This window comes from Sciurus carolinensis, chromosome 11 (genome assembly GCF_902686445.1).
Source record: "Sciurus carolinensis chromosome 11, mSciCar1.2, whole genome shotgun sequence".
NCBI lineage: Eukaryota > Metazoa > Chordata > Mammalia > Rodentia > Sciuridae > Sciurus > Sciurus carolinensis.
Window position 1 is genome coordinate 119,976,550 of NC_062223.1, and position 20,527 is coordinate 119,997,076.

The following is a 20,527-nucleotide window of genomic DNA, read 5'->3' on the forward strand; positions in this document are numbered from 1 at the left end:
ACCCCTTATGCCTCCCAGTGTGACCTTTTGCCTGTCCCTTGGCTGGAAATTGCTCTGCAGATAGCAATGGGCACAGTGCTATGTACTGGATATGGTGCCAGTCATTGCTTTACACATATTATCTCATTTAATCTTTAAACACCACCCTGAAGTATTATTGTGCCCAATGTAAAGATCAGAAAAGCAAAGCTCAAGATGAAGAAATTTATCCAAGGTCACGTGACTGGGAAGTTGAATTCAGTTCAGATGAGTCCACGGTGTGTTCTGGTTCTTATGCAGTGTCTCCCTGAACACAGGCCGTGTTTACTTACTAGAGGTCCCTAGGATCCCTGCCCTGCCCCAGCAGGCAGACCCCACTCAGCCCTCACCTTTCAATGAGTAAACTGTCCTGCTTCACAGGGTCCCCAATGTGCCACTGTGCTCTGTCCTCCATCCCTCACCAGAAGGTCTGGGGTGTTCCACTTGCCATGGCTTGGCCTCACTGGCTCCTGATTCCTGGCCAGAATCGCTCCATACTCTGGGAGGCTAATTCACAGACTGTTTTTCATGCTGTCCTGTAACTTGCTGGGGGCACCTGACATCCCACCATCCATGAGTGCAAGAGCCAGGCTGGTTTGATCATGCCAATGGCATGTTGGCAGTCACTGAGGCAGCCATCCCAGAGCCCTGCTGTGTCCCATCCTTCCCAGAACTGTGGAATTATCCCTTATCTTCTGTAGTCCTCAGATAGGTTCCCTTGGTTTAGGACAAACTCCTGTCCCAGCTGTGTCTATATTTGCTATTTAGGCAACAAAAGGAAGCTCAGATCCTTTGAGATGGCAGCATGTGGCTGGGTCAGAGGATTTGGATTGCTCAGAAAGATGCTGTTGACTTTTGCCGGGCAGATCCCTAGCCAATCAGGAGGCACCCTGAGCAGCCCTGCTGTGTCCTGGATGGCAGCAGGACAGTGGACCACAGGCCTGGCTGGCTGCCAGGGACTGGCACTTGGCTGGAGATCAGAACAGAGGGTAGGTGATCAGTGATTGCCGCAGGTATGCAAACAGCTGTCCATGTGGCTGACGGAGAAGTGGGGGTCTAAAGGAGCAAACTAGGGAGGGGACTTAGCCTTAGAAAACCCCACCAGGCTGGACAGTGCTGCCCAAAGCAGAGGCCAGATCTCTGGCACTCAAGGGAATGAACAGAGAATGGAAACAGAATCAAAAGCAGCATGGGAATAATCACAGCAAACATTTATTAAGCACTTAATCTGTGCAAGGCTCTGTCCATTAGCACATGTAATCCTCACAACAACCCCAGGAAGTAGAAACCGGTCCCATTCATACTTTATTCATGAGAAAACAAATTCAGAGGGGTTCAGTAATTTGCTCAAGATCACACAGCTAGCCAGAGGCAGGTTAAACCCAGAACCTCTGACGGCTCTTTGGTTTCTTGCCAGACACTAAGAGGTAGTCCACACAAAACACTGATCCTCTGTCTCCTTGAATCTGGCATGAACTGGGCCCCTTCTCTTCTGAGTCCTAGGGGAGTCTGGAGGGTGACTGTGGCTCCCAGCAGGGAGGCCAGGTCCTCCCCTCCCCAGGGCTTTGCCTGGTGTTCCCATCAGGCAGAGTTGACTCTTCTGGGACTTTCACAGTCTGCTCAGCTGTTTGGACCAGAACAGAAATCTGGATTGTTCTCCATCTGAATACAAAGGCAAACCCAGTTAAAATGTCTAGATGTTCACCTCACCCCTTCTCACTTTAGAAGCCACCAGATGTGTGAGCAGGATACCCAGGAGACACACTGTGCCTGAGCTGAACTTTCTTGTGTGTGAGAGAAACTGCCACCACTGCTGCCCTGGTCAAGCCTTCCACAGGGTCAGCAGGTGTTTGAAGCCAGGCTTGGCAGTGGCCATTCTCTCTTCTACTTGGGAAACCACTCTGCTTTTTAAAAACCATTTTTATTGAAATATACATACAGGAAAGTACACAAACATAGGTCAGCTTGAGGGTCTATGACAAGGGGACCTGCCCATGTAACCACTGTCCAGCACCTGAGGAGGCCCTTGTCCCACCCCACTCTGCCCTCCCTCCTTCCCAACGTGCCATTATCCTGAATTCAACATCACACAGCTTTGCCGGGCCTCATTCTGCTCTGCTCTAAATAAACCACTGCTGACCTTAGAGATTATGGTGAGGCTCAAGTACAATCTGTGAAAAATACTCTGGAGATGTTGTTACTGAGGGCACCTGAACCATGTCAACAAGGCGAAGCATCTCTCTGAAGTAGACCAAGTATACCTTAGCTTCCAGAGAGAGCGGCCAAAGGTTTCCCACAGTGCCTCTCGCTCTCTTCCTCCCAAGACTGCAGGGATCCCTGGGAAAATGCCCTGCCGCCCTTCACAGTGTTTGTGCACCTACGAATAAGAAACGGGGAACGGGCTGGACGCTACCCACTTGGTGTCCTAATTGGTTAGATCATTGCTCACCTGAGCGGTGGGGCAGCTCAGGGGTTGGTCTCTGGGGCAGGGCTTGAGTGGGGAAGAAATCGGAGGGGGTTGCTTGTTGACTGAGAGTAAAGAGGGGGCCCAGGGGAGGCTTCTGGAGGTTCTCTATGGCTGTCAGCAATGCTCCCAGCAATTGGTGATACTTTATTTCACCCGACAAAAACAGTCCTGATAACAGGCCTGTGAATCACACCATTCCTAATTACAGGACTGACAAGTGGGAAGGAAAATGAAAGATAGCATGGCAAGCTGGCGGTGTGACTGGATTCCGACAGCAGCAGGAAACGGCTGCCCGAGCTTGCTTCACCCAGGCCCTTAACAGGCCTGGAAACCATCGCCTTTGACAGGTGGAGGCCTGGCCCGGTCAGTTCAGTGCAAGCCCTGCATGAAGTCAGCCCTGCAAGTGTGAGCTGCACATGGGCCAGCAAGCCTTGCCCAGGGTTCTGTCCCATGCTCCTTCCAGAACATAGCCAGCATTTTTGGTGGCCAGCAGAGATGGGAGACCAGTAGAAAAGGGTGGATTCAAGGTGGAAATTCAATGCCTCTCAGCACCTGGTCTGTTGGTGACTCACAATGCCATGCAGGTTGAAGTTTGTGTCAGTAAAGGGGGGCATTTGGATTATAAATGAACACATCACCCTGAAACCTCAGACAGGCTTCTGTTTCCTTTCTTTATGTGATGTGTAAATTGGTGGTCACCTTTAGAAGATCAGCTGTGACAACAGTGGCCTGGTGGTAGTGTTGTGAGGAGACCCGACCCAAGCCTCCTGGGGCTTCACAGCAGGTGTGTAAAATGCCAAGGCCCACTCTAGGTTCTGTGTCATATCCCAACTCTGTAACCTCTGTGTGACTTATATAATACACATTGATTTTCCAACCATGTGATTTTTTTGCTATCTCTTTAAAATCTACACTGAATTTTCTACAACAACAACTCTTTCAAATAAAATTGAAGTTAACCCTTTACATTGCAATCAAACTGTACTGGATGACACTCCTCTAGTGTTTCCTGTGTTCCAGGCACTGTCCTGAGTGCTCTTCAGGTACCCATTCACTTAACCTTCACAACATGTTTATGAAGTATATAGTATCACTTACCCCAATCTTCCAGATGAGGAAACCAAGAAACAGAGAAGTTCAGTAATTTGCCTGTGGTTACATAGCTGGTGAGTAGCTGAGCTGGCATGAGGTATGTGCTCCTAGTCAAAATGCTACTCCAGAGTTGTTCCCCCAGTTGAGATCCAAGGTGAGAGAGTCACACTAACTGAGCTTCTCTTCTTTGGATTCATCCATTAATTCATTTGATTGTTCCCCTTCAAAAAATTATTTTTTGACCATTCGTTATTAGATATCTTTAATTAAATATTTCCTGAACCCTGTAAGGACAAAATTTTATATGACCTAGTAATAAAGAGGAAGGCCTTAGTGGCAAAAATATAAAGACAACATACTATGTATTAAGCACAATTGTAGATACTCAGGTTATGTCTTCAGCCAGTAGATGTGGTTCTACCCTTGTGCAGCCTTTAAACCCATAACTGACATTAAATAATGAATTATGCATAAGTACACAATGTTAACAATCAGAATTATGAGCAAGCTTTTGGCAGGGTTGGCTTCTTCTGAAGCCTCTCCCCTTCGCTTATAGATGGCTCTTATCCCTACACTTCTTCATAGTCCTTTCTCTCTACAAGTTCTGTCTCCTAATTTCCACTTACACAGCATTCATATCAGGTCAGGTCCACATGAATGACCTCATTTTAGCTTTATTATTTCTTTAAATATGCTATCTCCAAATGCAGTCACATTCTGAGGTACTATAGGTTAGAACTGATTTCAGCCCATAATGTATATTCTTATGGCACCTCAAAAAATTATTTATTTAATACTTACCATGTGCCAGGCACTGCTGTAGACTCAGTAGACATATGGTGGAGAAAACAGATGGAAGGCAGAGCAGGGCCACAGCCAGAGCATTTTTGGAAAGGGAAGAGCAAATGCAAATAACCCCAGGTGAAAGTGGATTTGTTGAGTTCAATAGGCAGGACAAAGGTCAGCATGGCCAGCTAGCATGGCCACTGGACACTGCTGGATCAGGCAATGCCAGGCCGAGGTGAAGAGTTAAGATGTTATTACCAATAAACTGGGTATTGATAGAAGTGTCTACGGATTGTTTTCCTTGGGTCCACAGCCCACCCCTGCAAAGGTCTGAGGATAGCAGTAAGAAAGTCCATAAATTTAGAAGGGAAAAATTGACATCTATGTTTTTTCTAAATTTGAACGAATGTGTTATTTCTTTTAAATGATGACTGTTGGCTACAAACCTTAGTAGCATTAGTCACACCTTTGACTCTCTCATTGATGGCATTACATTGTTGCTATAAAAACCACTTCTAAAAGTTCCTGTGATATAAAGATGCACAGGTTACCATATCACAAAGACTACAAAATATTTTGATAACTGTATTTCTGTGTAGTCATTTAAAACCTTTATAATAAAGAAGTTTCACCTAGATGTCATTGGATCATCAGAGACATTGTGGCATGAGATTAAGGTGGTGTTTTAGCCAATCTCTTTGGCTGCTGTGACTAAAAACCTGACAAGAACAACTTTAGAGGAGTAAAGTTTATTCAGGGGCTCACAGTTTCACAGGTCTCAGTCCATAGACAACTGGCTCCATTCCTTGGGGCTCCAGGTGAGGCACAACATCATGGCAGAAGAGTGTGGCAGAGGGAAGCAGCTCATATGATGATCATAAAGCAGAGAGAGACTCCACTCACCTGATAAAAATATATACCCCAAAGGCGCATCCCCAGCGACCCTCCTTCTCTAGCCACACCCTTCCTCCCTTCAGTTACTACTCAGTTAATCCCATCAGGGGATTAATTCACTGATTATATTAAGACCATCATAACCCAATCATTGGTCCTCTAAACCTTCTTGCATTGTTACATATGAGCTCTTGAGGGACACTTCACATCCAAACCACACTAGACAGTGCTATAGAGAAGATGGCATGATCTGCTTTAGCTTTTAAAAAGAGTTCCCTGTCCATAGGGGAAGAGGGGATTTGACCCTTGAGCTGTTTGCATAGGTCCTGGGAGGAAACTTTCCCAGTGGTGACAAGAAGTAAACATTATTTGGTCCATTTTAGAGATAAGGAGACTGGAATTCAGGTTTCATGCAGTGTGCTCAGCTGGTGAATGGCAGATCTGGGATTCAAACGTGCATCTCTCTGACCCACAGGGCAAGAGGGTCAGTGAATGCCTGTGGCAAGAGATCAAAGATGAACAATGTCTGCTTGGCCTCCTGACCCAGCATGGACCTCTGTGCCCCACAACTTTACCCATGAATGACTTGCCAACTCCTTCTTTCCTTAGCTCTGGACTTGCCTAAAATCTGCCCTCATAGGCCAATAACATAGCCTTGTGCTGAGCCAACTAAATATTTCATGGGGATTTTAATTTAACTTTAAAGAAATTCATCCAACCCTGAGAATAGTCTGTCACCTCAAGAAATAGCACCAGGAGCACGTGGACCTACGAATGACATTGCCACTTCCCCAGGAATGCTAATGCTCCTCTGGGCTTCTCCCTCCTGGAGCATCACCATGGAGAGACTCAGCCCAGGGAGTGTGGATAAATCCTACAAACCCGAGTGCACAGTGGTTGCAGAGACTCAATTGGGGCCTACTCTGCACAGGAAGTAGGCCTTCTTTGGGAGCTTGCGGGGGTGCAGGATGGCTTGACTGTGCCGTATGCTTGTGTGCGTTGGCACAGGTGACAAAATGCATGTCATTTGCTATTCTCTTATCCTTGTCCCCCTATCCTGGTTCTGAAGTGGTGGGGCTGTCACCCTCTCTCCCCTGTGGACAAGGACATCGAACATTTTACAGGTGCTGTGTGACCCTCTGAGTTTCTCCTTGGCCCCACCCGTGGCAGGCGGAGTGGGCAGACAGGCTGATTCATGTGGCAGGAGGGCAGATGTGCACACTCACGAAGCATGTTATTATGAAGTCTAAATGACGGCTGCTGCCGATGCGTGCAGGAGCCAGGAGTGGGAGTGAGCTTCCCCAGCTCCCAGATCCCACTGCCTCGCAGCTCGGTGACCCCAGTGAGTCACACCAAGTTCCCTGGGTAGCTCCATAGGTGGGGGTGGGAAGGGAAGAGAGATAGGCTTGCAGCAGGTAAATCGATCAAAAGACAAGAAGGGAGCAGATCATCTAATTTGAAATGAGCTTCTATGCAGATGTTAATCTGCTCAACGGGGCAGTAGAAAAGGAACAGGACTGGGCAGAAATTGGAAACAGTTCCATGGAGCTGGTCCTTCTGCTGGCCTCTGGCTCAGGCGGAGGCTGTCATTCCATTCCTGGAGTGTAATTAACCCCCCTCTGCTGACAGCCTCCTTTCACAGGAGTAGAGGATTTGGGCCGCTTGCGTGGCGCTGTCCAAGGTGTTAGAGAGAACCAGGATGTGGACAGGGCAAGGGGAGAAGGGCGCACCCTAGTGGAGAATCGAGGGCTTCACGTCTTTCTTAGGCTGGAGGATGAGGACTTGGGTCTGAGTGCATCCTGAGCGCGGTTCTAGCATTCCAGCTTCCTGACAAAAGACCTCCTGCATACCATGCAGCCACCTGTCAGACATCAGCCTGTTTCTGCAGCCCGCAAGACGGGGCTCAGAGCAGGCTTTCTTTAGGGGTTCCACTCCTTACTCTACACTGGTTGTTCCTTAGGGACTTATTGTGTGCTTACTTGGGGAACATCACCTTGCTTAGTGTAGCAATAAGAGAGCAAAGTGAACAGCCTTGAGAATCTGTACACATGGGTCTGAAATGATCTTTCTCCATGTCTAGCTGTGTGCACTTGAGCAAGTTACCAACTTCTCTGGGCCTCAGCTTCTTTGTGTGGAAACAGAGCTAATGACAACCTTGAAATGCTATATATGTTGAGTGTTTAAAAGACTTGGTCCATGCTTCAAGAAACATGTAGTCTAATGGGGAGATAAGACATGCACTCCAAAGTCAACAGCAGCAATAACAGTAAGAGCTAACATTTGTTGAGGGCTGTTCTGTGCCCAGCTTAGACTTTGTATTTAATTCCCACTGTAGTTTCATGGGGATAGGAACAATGATTGTCCCCACTTTATTGGGGAAGACACTGAGGCACAGAGAAATTAAGGTCACACACTCATAAGTGGCAGAGTTAAAGCGTGAGCTCAGATCCCCTGTTATAACATAAGGCAATTGACACCTCATGCCACAGGGGTGGTACAAGTCACTGCTTACCTCCTGTGACCACAAAGAAGGGTCAGGGCTTGTTCCTGGGAAGATGGTAGGGAAACCTTTTTTGGAGAAGGAAAACTTTGAATGGACCTTGGCGGGTAGGTGGAGTTGATGGTTGGATTTTCACAAGAAAATGTAACTGTAGATAAGTATGGTGTGTGATTGTGATTAGTTGAGTGAGACTGACTGAGGGCAGGCTTTGGGAGAGGAGCAGTGGACATGGAGGTCACAGATAATTTTTTAAGAAGGATGATTATAATTGTCATGGTGCAAAATGAATTTTCCTAGAAAAATAATGTGAATAGCTACTTATTGGGTGCCTATTTTGTGCCAGGCCCTGTCTTTGTGCACCATATGTATTATCTCATTTAGCCTCAAAATGACCCCAAGTTGGCAATTATTATCCCAATTTACAAATGAGAAAAGTGAGCCTGGAGAAGATATGAGACCTATCCAAGGTCACACAGTGATTAACTTGGCAAAGCTAGAACTTGATCCCAGTTTGGTTTGTGCCAGTGACCCAGTTAACGTAGTCACAGGACAGAGCATTGGAGCGGGGAGGAGCTGTGGCCTGGACATTGGCTTCAGTCAGGAGGCCCATCAGGGGCTGGGGAGAGCCACTGGCAGGGAAGTTTGACAGATAAGGGCTCAGAAGTCTCTCCTAGTCATTGTAGCATGGAGGTCCCTGCTGACCTTGGCCAAGGGACACTGGTGACAGTGAAATGTGAGGCAAGGAGGTGAGAGCAGAAGTTAGGGTGGTCCTTTCTTGCCTCTCCTCAGCATTTTTTTTTCCTTTCACTGGAGCCCATTGAATTTGTTGCAGGTTCAGAATGCAACCTCTGAAGACAAGCTGCCTGTATTTGAATCCTGGCTCTGCTGCTTTTGCTGTGCAAGCTTGGGCAAGTCGCTTAATCTATCTGTGCCTCAGTCTCCTCATCTGTAAAGTAGAGATAATAATAGTAACCTACCTCACAAAGGCTCTATGGGTGTTGAGGGAGATGACACATCTAAAGATTTAGTTCAGTGCCTGACATACAGGAAGTTGTTAGCTGTGTTATCACAAATCTGATCTCATAGGACATTTGCTGCTTACAATCTTCAGAGCCTTCTAATTGCTCTTCAGTGTATCATACCTTCTGATCCCTGACTGCCTCTCCAGTCTCTTCATGCAGCATGCTCCTCCATGCTAGGCTCTCCGGTCACCCCAGGCTTCTGCTAGCCTCCGGGAGGTGTGGCGCTCCCTCCTGCCTCAGGGCCTTGGCAAATGCAGTCCCTTCCCCTGGTGATGTTCAGTCAAGCCTTCTCATAGTTACCTTCTCATAGGTAACTCTTATTCAGGTAACTGATTCTCACTATGGGGAAGCTGCTGTGGTCCCCCAGACTCTGCCAAGCCCTGTGCCACCTTCTCATGATGTTGTAGTTGACTTTATTCTAACACTTGACACAGGCAAAATTCTACAAAATTTTGATCTGATGTCTGTCTGCCTTCTTCACTGGACTGTGAACTCTCTTCTGTCAGGGGCTGTGTCTGGGTCTGTTTATCCCAGGATCCCAGCACTTGCACACTCCCTGGTACAGGGTGAAGACAGGGTGTCTATACTGAGCTTTAAAGAGGAGGGGTAACAAGGAGAGGGCAGTGGGCCCTGCAGGCAGCCACTGCCAACCCCAAGATCCCACATGCAAGGGCAGACTCCATGACACAGTGCATCCTGAAGGTTCCCATCCTTCCGCAATTTCATATCACCCTCACTCAAAATCCTCCATCATAGCCCAGCATGCCTTTTCCCTCCCTAGAAAGCCATACTTGCTGGACTCAAGCTCCTTCCTCTCTGGGTGTCTCCGGATAATGCCAACCCTGTTTTCACAGCCTTGGGCCTGGCCTTGCTTGGAATTCTGCAAGTTCTTTCAATATACAGGGGCTCTCCAGAGACAATTACCTTGGAATGAAGGTTTCCAGGAGTGCTCAGTATAAACTTATCTGTGTAGCGTTTTCTCATTCCAGCTGTAACCTCCCGAAGCTTTCCAGAGTTAAGTAACACAATTACAGAGTTAACTAAATGACAGCAGAGAGTGGGAGGCTCTATGGGGCCTGAGCAGCAATTGAAACAAGGTCTGAGAACGCCATGGCTTGTGAAGGAGGAGAAAGCTGTTGACCTGGAGGGGCTTCCAGGGTCGGAGGCTGGAGGCATGAGAGAGGGGACAGTAAAAAAAAAAAAGCCTGAGAAAAAAGACCAGGAAGCTTATCAGAGATGGCCCAGTGGGTCTGAGAATTCATAAAGAGCTTGAAGAGTCCATTTAATCCACTCGCCCACAAGAGAACCATACAGTGAGGAAGAGGTATGGAGAAGGACTGTGTTTCCCAGCTGGGCTTTGGTTTTTTTCCTAGAAATTTCCAAAGCATGGGGCAGCGTGAGGCCTGGGAGGGGCCTCATGTGGGTCTTCAAAGCCAGGCAGTACCACAGGGAAAAAACACCAGAGAGCCGGACACGGTGGTGTATGCCTGTAGTCCCAGCTACTCAGGAGGCTGAGGCTGGCCAGCCTGGGCAACTTAGCAAGACCTGTCTCAAGATGGAGAGGACTGGGGATGTGTCTCAGTGGTAGAGCACTCCTGGGTTCAATCCCCAGTACTGCAAGAAAGCCAATACACCACCAAAGGTCGAGTGACCAAGGGTACTGTGCAGTCGGCACTGTACAGAGAACAAGCTTGCCCACCTCCAGACACACCTACAACTCACCAGGGACTAAGTTTTCTCCAGAGCCCTGTTGAGATCACCATTGTCAAGTTCACCATCACCCCATGGCCATTGCCATCAGCACTCACAGGCACTGTCTCTGTGCAGCTCTAGGGTGGGGGACGATTATTATCCCACTTTCTAGATGAGCAGACTGAGGCGGAAAGAAGTGAAATGACTTGCCTGAGGTCACACAGCAAGTAAGTGACAGAGTCCAAATAAGTTTGCCCCACACTCCTGGTTCCCAACCATCCTCTTGATATGGCAGACTCTACAATTCATACATCCGCTAAGCCTCTTCCATCACACTCTCTTGACTCTCACATCATATCAACTGGCAGGCACTGTACCTATTTTACAACTGAAAAAGAAGAGTCCCAGAGAATGCGGAGGAGTTGCTCATGGACAACTAGCAAAGGCAGCCTGCCTGTGCCCTCTTCCATGTGAGCATGAGGGAGGAGACCCTGTGTGGCACCAGAGAGAAGATTTTGCCCAAAAGGGGGCAGCAGCTGTCTAAATAAAGAAGCGAGGCTGACAGGGCCGGCTTTGTCTTATTCAGGTGGCCGAGGATCTGCCACTACTATCAGAAGGCCTTCCTGTTGTTCTCAGGAAAGCCACAGGTGGAAGCAGCAGGCTCAAGCGACAAAGAACAGGGCCCTACAGCAAAGACACTGCCTTCCTTCCCTGCAGCCAGTCCCCGGAGGGGCTGTGACTACAATGGTGGCCGTTGCCTGACCCGCATTGAACTCCACAAGGCAAAGGAGTGTGTGTTTTGGAAGTCACCTCTAGGCTGGCTCCTGCCTGCCCTTCTCTTGTAAATTCCACAAACATCCAGGTGATAAAAGTGGGGCTTGCTCAGAGACAGCACTTAAAGTCCTTCAAGGAACATTTTCAATCAAAAAATGGGAAGAGGAGAGAGGCCTCTCTTGCCCAGGCAATGTCTTTACAGGCCCCTGTGTGTTTGCACACACCCCAGATGTGAGCAGGACCTGACACGTGGAGTTCTCTGCCACTGCCCTGCTTTGGTCTGTCTCTCCTTCTGACAGACCCCAGCCCTCTGGCTCAGGCTGTCCTGGCCTTTTCCGGTCCCCTGAGGTTCCATTTTCAGGCCTGAGCTCCTCAGATCATTTGCACCTTCCTCATCTTTCTAGATTTCCTCCTCTAAAATAAAATGCCCTAAAATAAGTAAAATAAATAAACCAATAAGTAAATAAAATGTCTCTGAATAATAAAAAAAAAAAAAAGAATAGAACATCTCTAAAGTAAAATGTCCCTGCCTGGGGTCCACTGCTCCTCGCCGCAGGCTCGGGCCCCACAACTGCTCCCCACCATTCCATTCTGCTGGCCTGACCGCTACAGAGCAGGGGCTAATTAGTCTAGGCCATACTTCCTCTAGCTGGGCAGAGCCAAGCACGGGCTTTATAGCTGGAAAAGAGCTTAGCAAGCTCTCTAGTTGAACCCTTTCATTTTATAGTTGAGGAGACCTTTCCAGATAGGGAAATAACTTGCCCGAGGTCACAATGAGGTTGGAACCCAGCTGAGACAAGAGCCACTCGTCTGTCCTGTCCACTGCTCTTTGCCCTGGAGGGCAAGCCCCTCCCTGCCCCAAAAGAGGCTGGGGGAGCGGAAGCCTTGGACACGCTGCCCTTGTGGCTGACCACCCTCTGCTTCCACTCAGCAGTTCTAGCACCCCGGCCCTTTCCTTGTTAGTTTGGTTTCATGGCACATTATCTCCTCATCTGAAGGCTGCTTTATAGTATAATGTCTTTTTAACTAAGGTGAAAATAAACGAGTGCACGTCTCTTGGAATAATCCAGTCCCGTGTGATTGTTCTGATACCCCGGGGTGCATCGAAGCCAAAGGAGATAATTACTGTTCTTCACCAAGTCAGTTAAACATAAGAAACAAGCACCGCGGAACCTCCAAGGTTTCTTGTAGCGTGTTGCTGTCCTTTCTCATCTGCTTCCTTGCCTTTTTGGTCCCCAACTTATCCTGAACTGGGGACAAAGGAAAGAGAGTTGAGGCTGAGGGCCCTGAGTCAGCAATGTGGGCAGGAGGAGGTTTCTTTGCTCAGTCCGGTTTGGGGAAGCATCTATTTGTGACCAGACAGAGAAGCCCTGTCTGAGCTTGGGGCACGCGCTCTGCCTGGTGTGTGGTCATTCTGTGTGTATTTAGGAAAGAGGTCTGGCGGTGGGCTGTGCTCCATTCCCAGCTTCCTCTCCATATGGACATATGGAATTGTTTAGCATAATGTCATTGTTGGCCAACTTCTGTAAACTTGTGAAATGATTTCCAGCTTTTCATCCAAAGTTTGCCCTTTTTGGAGGAAAGCTGAACATGGGGAAAAGAAATTCGAGGATGGTATTGTTTACTTTGGCTAATTGATTTGCATTTAAGAAAAATAACCAGGGAGAGGACTGGATTCTATGCTTACCCTTTTTCCATTTTATCAGTTTTAGTTTTCTTAATGTGTTCTTCAGTCCAACTCTTTAAACTCATTACCTTCTCCCAGTTTCCAGGCAGGGTGGGGCTACCATTTTCCAGCAATCCTGAGTGTTGGGTGGTGGCTGCACTGTTGGCCCTCCTAGTTGTTTCTGTGGCTCTGTGCTCATGCTCACAAGTTGAATTGGTCAGGGCCACAGTTATGGAGAGGCTAAGGTCCTGAAAGACCCAAGAAAGCCTCTAAAGAGTCCCCCAAATGAAGGCACTAGCAATCTTCTAATCAAACTCCTCTCTCTACCCAAGCGTTGATTCATTTGATAGCAGTAATCAACACTCTCTTGGAGAAATACAAAATGAGTCACTCAGTTTCCATTTTGTATTAAAGATCTCTTTCCTCTGCACACCAGTTTCTTTTAAGGATGCCTTGACTTTATAAGTTTGTTAACCTGTGCCGGGTCAGGGCGTGGCACATGAATGAGTGTGGAGGACTGACTGATGTTTAGATGTAGGAGAAACTGACCTTCGCCCATAGATTTATCCTTCCTTTGCACAAATTGCAATTCCTTTGGGAGCAAAATGAGAACCAACTCGGCTCTCTTTCTACATTTTTTTGCATTTGTGTGTGTGGTGGGGGCTCGTTCAGAACTGATTGGCTTTTTTGTAGATTGTTGGACATTTCACTCGTCCTCATTTCTTTGTTCATCTTTTGCATGAGCTGATCTACCAGCATTAGAAAAAGGAGTTCAAAAAACTGAAATGTAAATTGCCAGAGGCTGCTCTGAAAGATAGTGTGTAGGTTATAAACATGATTCTTCAATATCAGTATAAGTTAGTCACCTGAGCAGCTTGTTACAAATGCAGAGTCCTGCAACCTACCAGCAGAATCAATCCAGGGTCTGAAAGAAGACTCTGGAATTCACATTCAGTTGGTCCAGCAGGTGATTCTGATGCAAGTGGCCCTATTGACTGCATTTTGAGAATCATGCTGGAGAAATGTTGGGACAGATCTAACACTCTTAACTCCACAGTTGTGGATGAGGTTAAGGAAACCTGGAGAAGCAAAGTGACTAGCCTTGGTTGGTTGACTGTTTTGTTAGGGCAGACCTGGACTAGAACTGAGTGCTAGCTCGGCCCAGGGAACAGATCAATAGGGAATGAGCCTGCTTTCAACAGGATGGATTTAAATTGGATATAAGGAAGAACCTCTTGATAGATGAGAGTTTTGAGGAAGCCTACAGCATTCCCTTTTCCAGAGAGTTCTAATTCAGACCAGGTTCTCATCAGAAGTGAACACTCAGTATACAATTAGGAGGCGAAGGGAAAAGAAGGAAAAGCTCTTCAGAACAAATTTTGGTTATTTTGCTTTAAAGAGATCAGAGTTTCTTCCTTTTGTTCTGCTGGTGACACCTGGATTTCCACCTGGGCAGCAATATAAGTGACCAATTATCAGAAGGCCTAAATCCCAGCCCTGGCTTTGCCAAGGATGGGCTTTGTGATGCTGGGCCACTCACTTAATTTCTTGATGTCCCTTTCCTTTCTGTGAAATGAATGGGGTTGCATTAGATTGTTTCAGATGCCTGTGGTTCCCACATTTTTACCTTTCCCTGTTGAAGTATCTTACCTGCCAGAGGCACTCAGTGAAGCTGTGTTGACTGGACAAGTGAATAAGTGGAATAAAACTCTTTGGTGTGGAGAACCCCAGAGCCTGTCAGTTCTCCACTCCTGAGCTCCTCCTCAGGGCAGAGCAATCTAGTAGTGATCCTCCTGCTTCTAAATCACCTGTGTGCTTAGAGGGGTCTAACCATGAATGAACAAACGCAAGCCAGCTTCAACATCCTGTCCTTTCCAGAGTTATTGTTCAGATCTGAGTTATACTGGTTTCTCCCCAAGCCAGGAAGCCAGACCGAGTAACCTCTCATCGGGGACAGCCTCTAGTCACAAGTTCCTGTGCCCCACCTCACGTGGCCACCCCACTGATGGGATCTCTCTGTTCCTTTCAGAAAGCAGATCTGGCTGTGGCAGGCCTCACCATCACAGCCGAACGTGAGAAGGTGATTGATTTCTCTAAGCCATTCATGACGCTGGGAATTAGCATTCTTTACCGAGTTCATATGGTAAGAGACTTATTTTATAAGCATTTATGTCATTAAAGTTATTTGCATGCAAACACTGAGTTATATGGTAATAATGAGTGACTCACGGAAATATTTAGATTTCGAGACTTAAATGCAAATGTGCTGGGCTATTTTTTCCTCATCAGCTGCAAGAACTTGCAAACAGGAGGGATGGAAAAGTCATACTTGTAAGCTTTCCAGTAAAAATGGCTTGTGCTTCACTGAATAGAGATGACCAAGAGAGTGATCTGTTAGCACTTGGTGCCTAGTCTGCCGCGACTGTCCTGTTGGTCACACTTCTTCCTCCTGGGGGGCAGGGCTGAAGCCCAGATAAGTCACCCCAGCCTTCTCAAAGATTCCTCCGACTCCCAGATCCACTTTGTTCACTCTGAGCATTGTAGCTGGTGAGGGAATATAGACTTCTTCCTCTCCTGATTATTCGTATTGATGCACACAGACCAGATAATCTAATGTCATTTTTACCTGGCCTTCTGCACCATACCCCCTCCCCCTTGCTCACCCAAAAAGATTTCTCTGGCTGGGCTGGCTAGAGTGAGCATCAAAATGAGTGTGAGAGAACCACCAATAGATCGCTAAGGAAGGACATGACCCCGAATATCCTGGCTGGGTCATCTCCATAAAGTGGGTAATTATTGTGCTACCAGCAGATAGCTGTCTTTATCTACTTTACCAAACTGGACCAGAAGAGCCTTTCTCTCCTCTTTTCATCCACACTGGCTCCAAGTATGTAGCCACATGGATTTCTCCAGCACTCTAGCTGCTTTTGGTGTCCACACTTCAGTTGCCATGCCTATTTCTGTACATAACCTGGCACCAAGGGGCTGCCCAACAGAAAAGGACAGCATGCCTGCTGAAGTGACCCCAGCCCTAGAGAAAGAGGACCATTGCAGCCCCAGCTGCTCCCATTGCTGCAGCTGTTCAGGCATCAGGAGCTGTGCCCAAGTTTCTCCAAGAGGGTGTCTCCTGTCATGGAGCCCACAAAACAGGCCCACTGTTCAGAGGAGTGCTGTCCTGCGCTGGGCCTCAGTGTCCATCATCGTTACCGACTGGCTTGGGAAAAATGACCAGATCATCTGGAAGAAGCAATGGCATTGGAATCTCAAATGCTACAGGCTAAGATAGAAAGAAATGCAAAGATTTCAGAGTCAGGCTGTTATTAATGTCTGTTTTTGTGGAATAAGGTGCATTTGGATCCCTCTCAGCCAATGTCCTCCTCTTGTCCTCTTGATGATGATAGTTCCCATTTGTTGAGGACTTCCTATGTCTCAGACACTCTACCAGGTGCCTGTGACATGGGTTGCATTGTGCCCCCTCAAAATACCTGTGAATGTGACCTTATTTAGAAATAGAATCTTTGCAAGTGTAATCAAGCTAAGATCATTCTGGATTACTGTGGGCCCCAATGCAATGAATGGTGTCCTTATAAGATGAGGGAAATTTGAAGACAAACATATAGGGGAGAGATGGGAGTGATGAGCAGCCAGGGTTGCTAGCACCCACCAGAAGAATCCTCCCCTAGGGCCTGCACGGGGAGCCTGGCTTTGATGATGCCTTGGCTTTGGCCTTCAAGCCTCTAGAACTTTGAAATGAAAGATTTCTGGTGTTTTAAGCCAGTCAGTTTTGGTACTTCATTGTGATGGTCCTAAGAAATGTACACAGTGGTGTCATTCTTATGTTAGAAATGAGAAAACTGAGATGCAATTAGTTTAAAAACGAGGACAAGGCCACGTGCTAATAAGCCAAGGGGGAGGGTTCAAACTCAAGGACAGTGTGACTAAAGTCAGTGCTCTTTCTGTGACCTCAGCTGCCACCTTCATGTTTTTTGCAGTCCTTCTTCATTGGATTCTCAGGACCGTTCTCTGAGGTGGCGGGCAGGTATCATAATCCCCAACTCACAGATAAGGGAGCTGGAGTCTTGCTTGCATCTGGGTCAGGGCAGGGCTGGGGTGAGACCTGCTGTCTCCAGGACAGTGCTGTCACTGTCCCTCTGTCAGCACTCCTCCCACGATTTTCCAGCCAGCGCCCTTCTTTGAAGTTCCTCCTCCCTACACTCGGCCCCGAGGGAGCATCCAAAAAACATGGAGATGCACAGCCTTTCTCCAGACCACCCTGCTGTGGCTACGGTAGGCTCTGGCCTTGATTTCTTAATTAACACTGAGGGCAGAGTCCTGCTGGCGACCCAAAGACTCACCAGGAACCAGGCAACCAAGGACAACTGACCCGAGTGTTTCTACCACCTGGCAACGACTGTGGCTTCGCTTCTCTGAACATAGAACCCCATTATCCTGAATGCCAACTCTTGCTAGAACTATAGCCCAAGTCACCAACCCTCTGGTCATCCTAAACTGAATTATTGACCATTTATTTCCTACCACCACAGACCTATCTCTGTATTAGTTCCCTTGCATTAGTTCCTGGGATATTAACTTTAATGTGTCAACTAGGCATTGCTGTGAAGGTATTTTGTAGGTATAATTAATATCTACAATGAATTGACTTTAAGTAAAGGAGATTACCCTCAATACTGTGAGTGGCTTCATCCAATAAGCTGAAAGCCATGGGAGGCAAAAGACTCAGGTCTCCTGGAGAAAGAATTCTGACCCAAGGCAATAATGTAGACAACCTGCCCATTCTGGTCTGTTCACCTTTTGGACTAAGCAACTCCCCCAACATGTGAGATAGATAGATAGGATATATATATATATATCTTGGTTCTGTCTCTCTGGAGAACACTGACTGACTGGTACAGTTCCCCAGCCTGGTCTGGATTCCTCCCTCTTCTGGCCTCCCCTTAGAGACCCCAATATGCCACATGGCTGCTCAGATCTGATTTATAACAGGGCCAAACTGAGCAAAATATGAACTCTGGCATGAACAGCTTACAATGAACAGAACTGACAGTTTATGCATTTATTCAACAAATATTTATTGAGCACATTCTGTGTGCAAGGCACTATGCTTAGAGAGTACCAAAAAGTCAGCTCAGGAGAGAACAGTCCTGGATCTAGTAAAGCAGAGGAGACCTGGTAGAGAATGAGTCGGAGATGAATTTTGCTGTATCTGACCCAAAGAGGCCTCAGCAGGAATCTCTAATGCTGAAGTGTAGACAGGTGGAGTCTACCACCAGAGCCTAAATCAAAAACTACACAGAGAAGCTCTTAAGGGAATTAAAGTTAAGTACTGGGTGTTTATTATTTTGTGAATCTTCTCTAATTGATGGTTATCTTTGAACAAAACTGTGCTTAATTTCATTTATCATTTACAAGAATACAGAATTTCTCTCTCAGTTCTTTATCTATGAGGTCACCTGACTGATGAGCAGTTGTCACCAAAATGTGAGCATCTGGTGGCAATCAAACCTGTGTGCAAAAGTAGAAATCATTAACTCAAAGTGAAATGCCTCATGAAGAATTATTTTTAATTACTTATTTTTAAATTGATACATCAAAGCATAAACATTGTATCTATTAATGGAGTCACATGGAGGTCCATTACCTGCATATGTTATATAATGTAATTTCTAGTTAAGAATCATAGCCAAAGCCTCCAAAATCATAAGTGATAGCAAATGTGTCTCTGAAATGTAAAGATAACCAGAAATAATTTGTTAATTTCCAACAATCTAAAGTTATCTGGGCTTTTTCATGAACATGGATCATGAGTTGATTATGGGATACTTTCCTTCTTCCCAACATCAGGATATAGTCTCTGTTTCTGAGGAGACATCTCTAGGACCAAAATAAGAAGAACATTTTCCTCCTCTTACCTCCTACTCCCTGCTACTTGACAGGCCAGCTGAGTAGTCTGGCTTTGGCATTTGTCCCCATTGACATGTCTCACTTTTAAAAACTCTCTCTGTTCTTAGCATCCCCAGTTGCCATTTTCTCCCGGATTCCCTTGTGCCTTCTCATCATTTTGGTTGACCCCTTTCTCTTCTTCTCCTCTCTCTTCTCTCTGTCTCCCTCCTCCCTGGATAATCTCATCCACTCCTCATCTGTGCCTCCACTTCAGCCTCACCTCTGAATTCCAGGAGTATATTTCTCACTCATTACTATAGCTCTTCACCTGGAAGTCTCACAGACCACCCCCTGCAAATAGCATCACAAACTGCATTCCGTATACTCAAACGTGTTCCTCCTCCTGCACTCTGAACCTCCTCAGGTAATGGCATCTCTGTCCAGTAACCAGGTCGTTCCACACTGTCCTCACCTCTCATCTCGCCTCCTATGTAATTCTCAAGCATGCTTCAGGTCTCCTCTCTAACCTGAACTGTAGGCTGAGTGGGAGGCATGTTAAAGGGGAGGTAGCCCCTTCTCAGACTGCAGATTTTTGTATTTTTGATATGAAAAATGTAATCATCTTAAACCTGCAGTATTTACTGGATAGGTATGAAAGGAAGAAGGAATGAGGAGGTCTGAAGGAAGGGAGGAAGGAAGGAAGGAAGAAAGGAAGGAAGGAAGGAAGGAAGGAAGGAAGGAAGGAAGGAAGGAAGGAAGGAATGGTTGGTAGGTCCTAAATCCAGTGATGCTGAGGTCAGTGAGCTCCATCCTTTCCTCTGTGAATCCTGTTGGGCAGCATTGAGCCCCAGCAACCTGGATTTCTGTTAGGGGGTCCCATGGGGCCAGTATTCCAGGAAGCAAGATGAAGGCCTTAAAGAGATTCTCTTTTTCCTTTTGGTCTTTTCCCCTAGTGGTCTTAAGAACAAAAAGAAATGGGAGGCAGAGGTTTCAGGCAACCCAGATCCATCTTCTGCTCAGGTCTGACAGAGTTGCCACCTCAGCCTGTTGTCTTTTCCCTGCAATACCTACATGTCCCCCATATAGCACAGCCTCCACCTGAGAAGGTATCGGGGTCCCTGGTAGGGGCCAGATGTGCTTCTAGGCCATATGTAGGTGGCTCAGTCTTTGGAATCTGCAGTGTCCCCCAGTACCCTGAGGATGGGAGTCAAGTGATAGAATCTACAAAGTTCAAGAGTCTTTATTTCCCTGCAAATTAGCTTAGTTCTTACTGAGAAGCTTGGTATTTGGTCTTGCAGTATAACTCCAAGGGCATTTTGCTTTCGAGGGTTTTATGATGTTGCTGCACACTGTGAGCTCTCAAATATCTGTGTGAACAGAGGGGAGAAGAGCATGGGAAAATAAAAACATTTCTACTTGACATCAGAGTATATCATGCACTTTTCTGTCTCCCCCCCCCACCTCCTGCTGCAGCAATTTGCCTAATGATGTTTTGCCCAGACTAATATTAAAATAAGTTTGTATTCCTCCAGCACACCCTGACTGCCATAGCAAGGCATCATCAGAATGTGCCAGAACCAACCTGGGAGTCAACATTTGGCCCATACAACCCCCCAAGGGATAAATCTCTTCAGGATAATTTAGTCTTGGCCCCATCAGGGAGCCTGCATATATTCTAAGATATTTGTATGTTGACCAATGGCTCTTACCTTTTG

At 46.8% G+C, this 20,527-nt stretch overlaps 1 protein-coding gene across 2 annotated transcripts in view; it reads left to right on the plus strand.

Moving 5' to 3' along the window:
• Grik4 (glutamate ionotropic receptor kainate type subunit 4) overlaps positions 1-20,527 on the plus strand; it is a 410,214-nt gene that overhangs the window by 357,077 nt on the left and 32,610 nt on the right. For both annotated transcript variants that reach the window (XM_047519151.1, XM_047519153.1), the window contains exon 14: positions 14,941-15,054. In XM_047519151.1, coding sequence (XP_047375107.1) covers positions 14,941-15,054 — 114 coding nt within the window. The remainder of the gene's footprint in view (positions 1-14,940; positions 15,055-20,527) is intronic.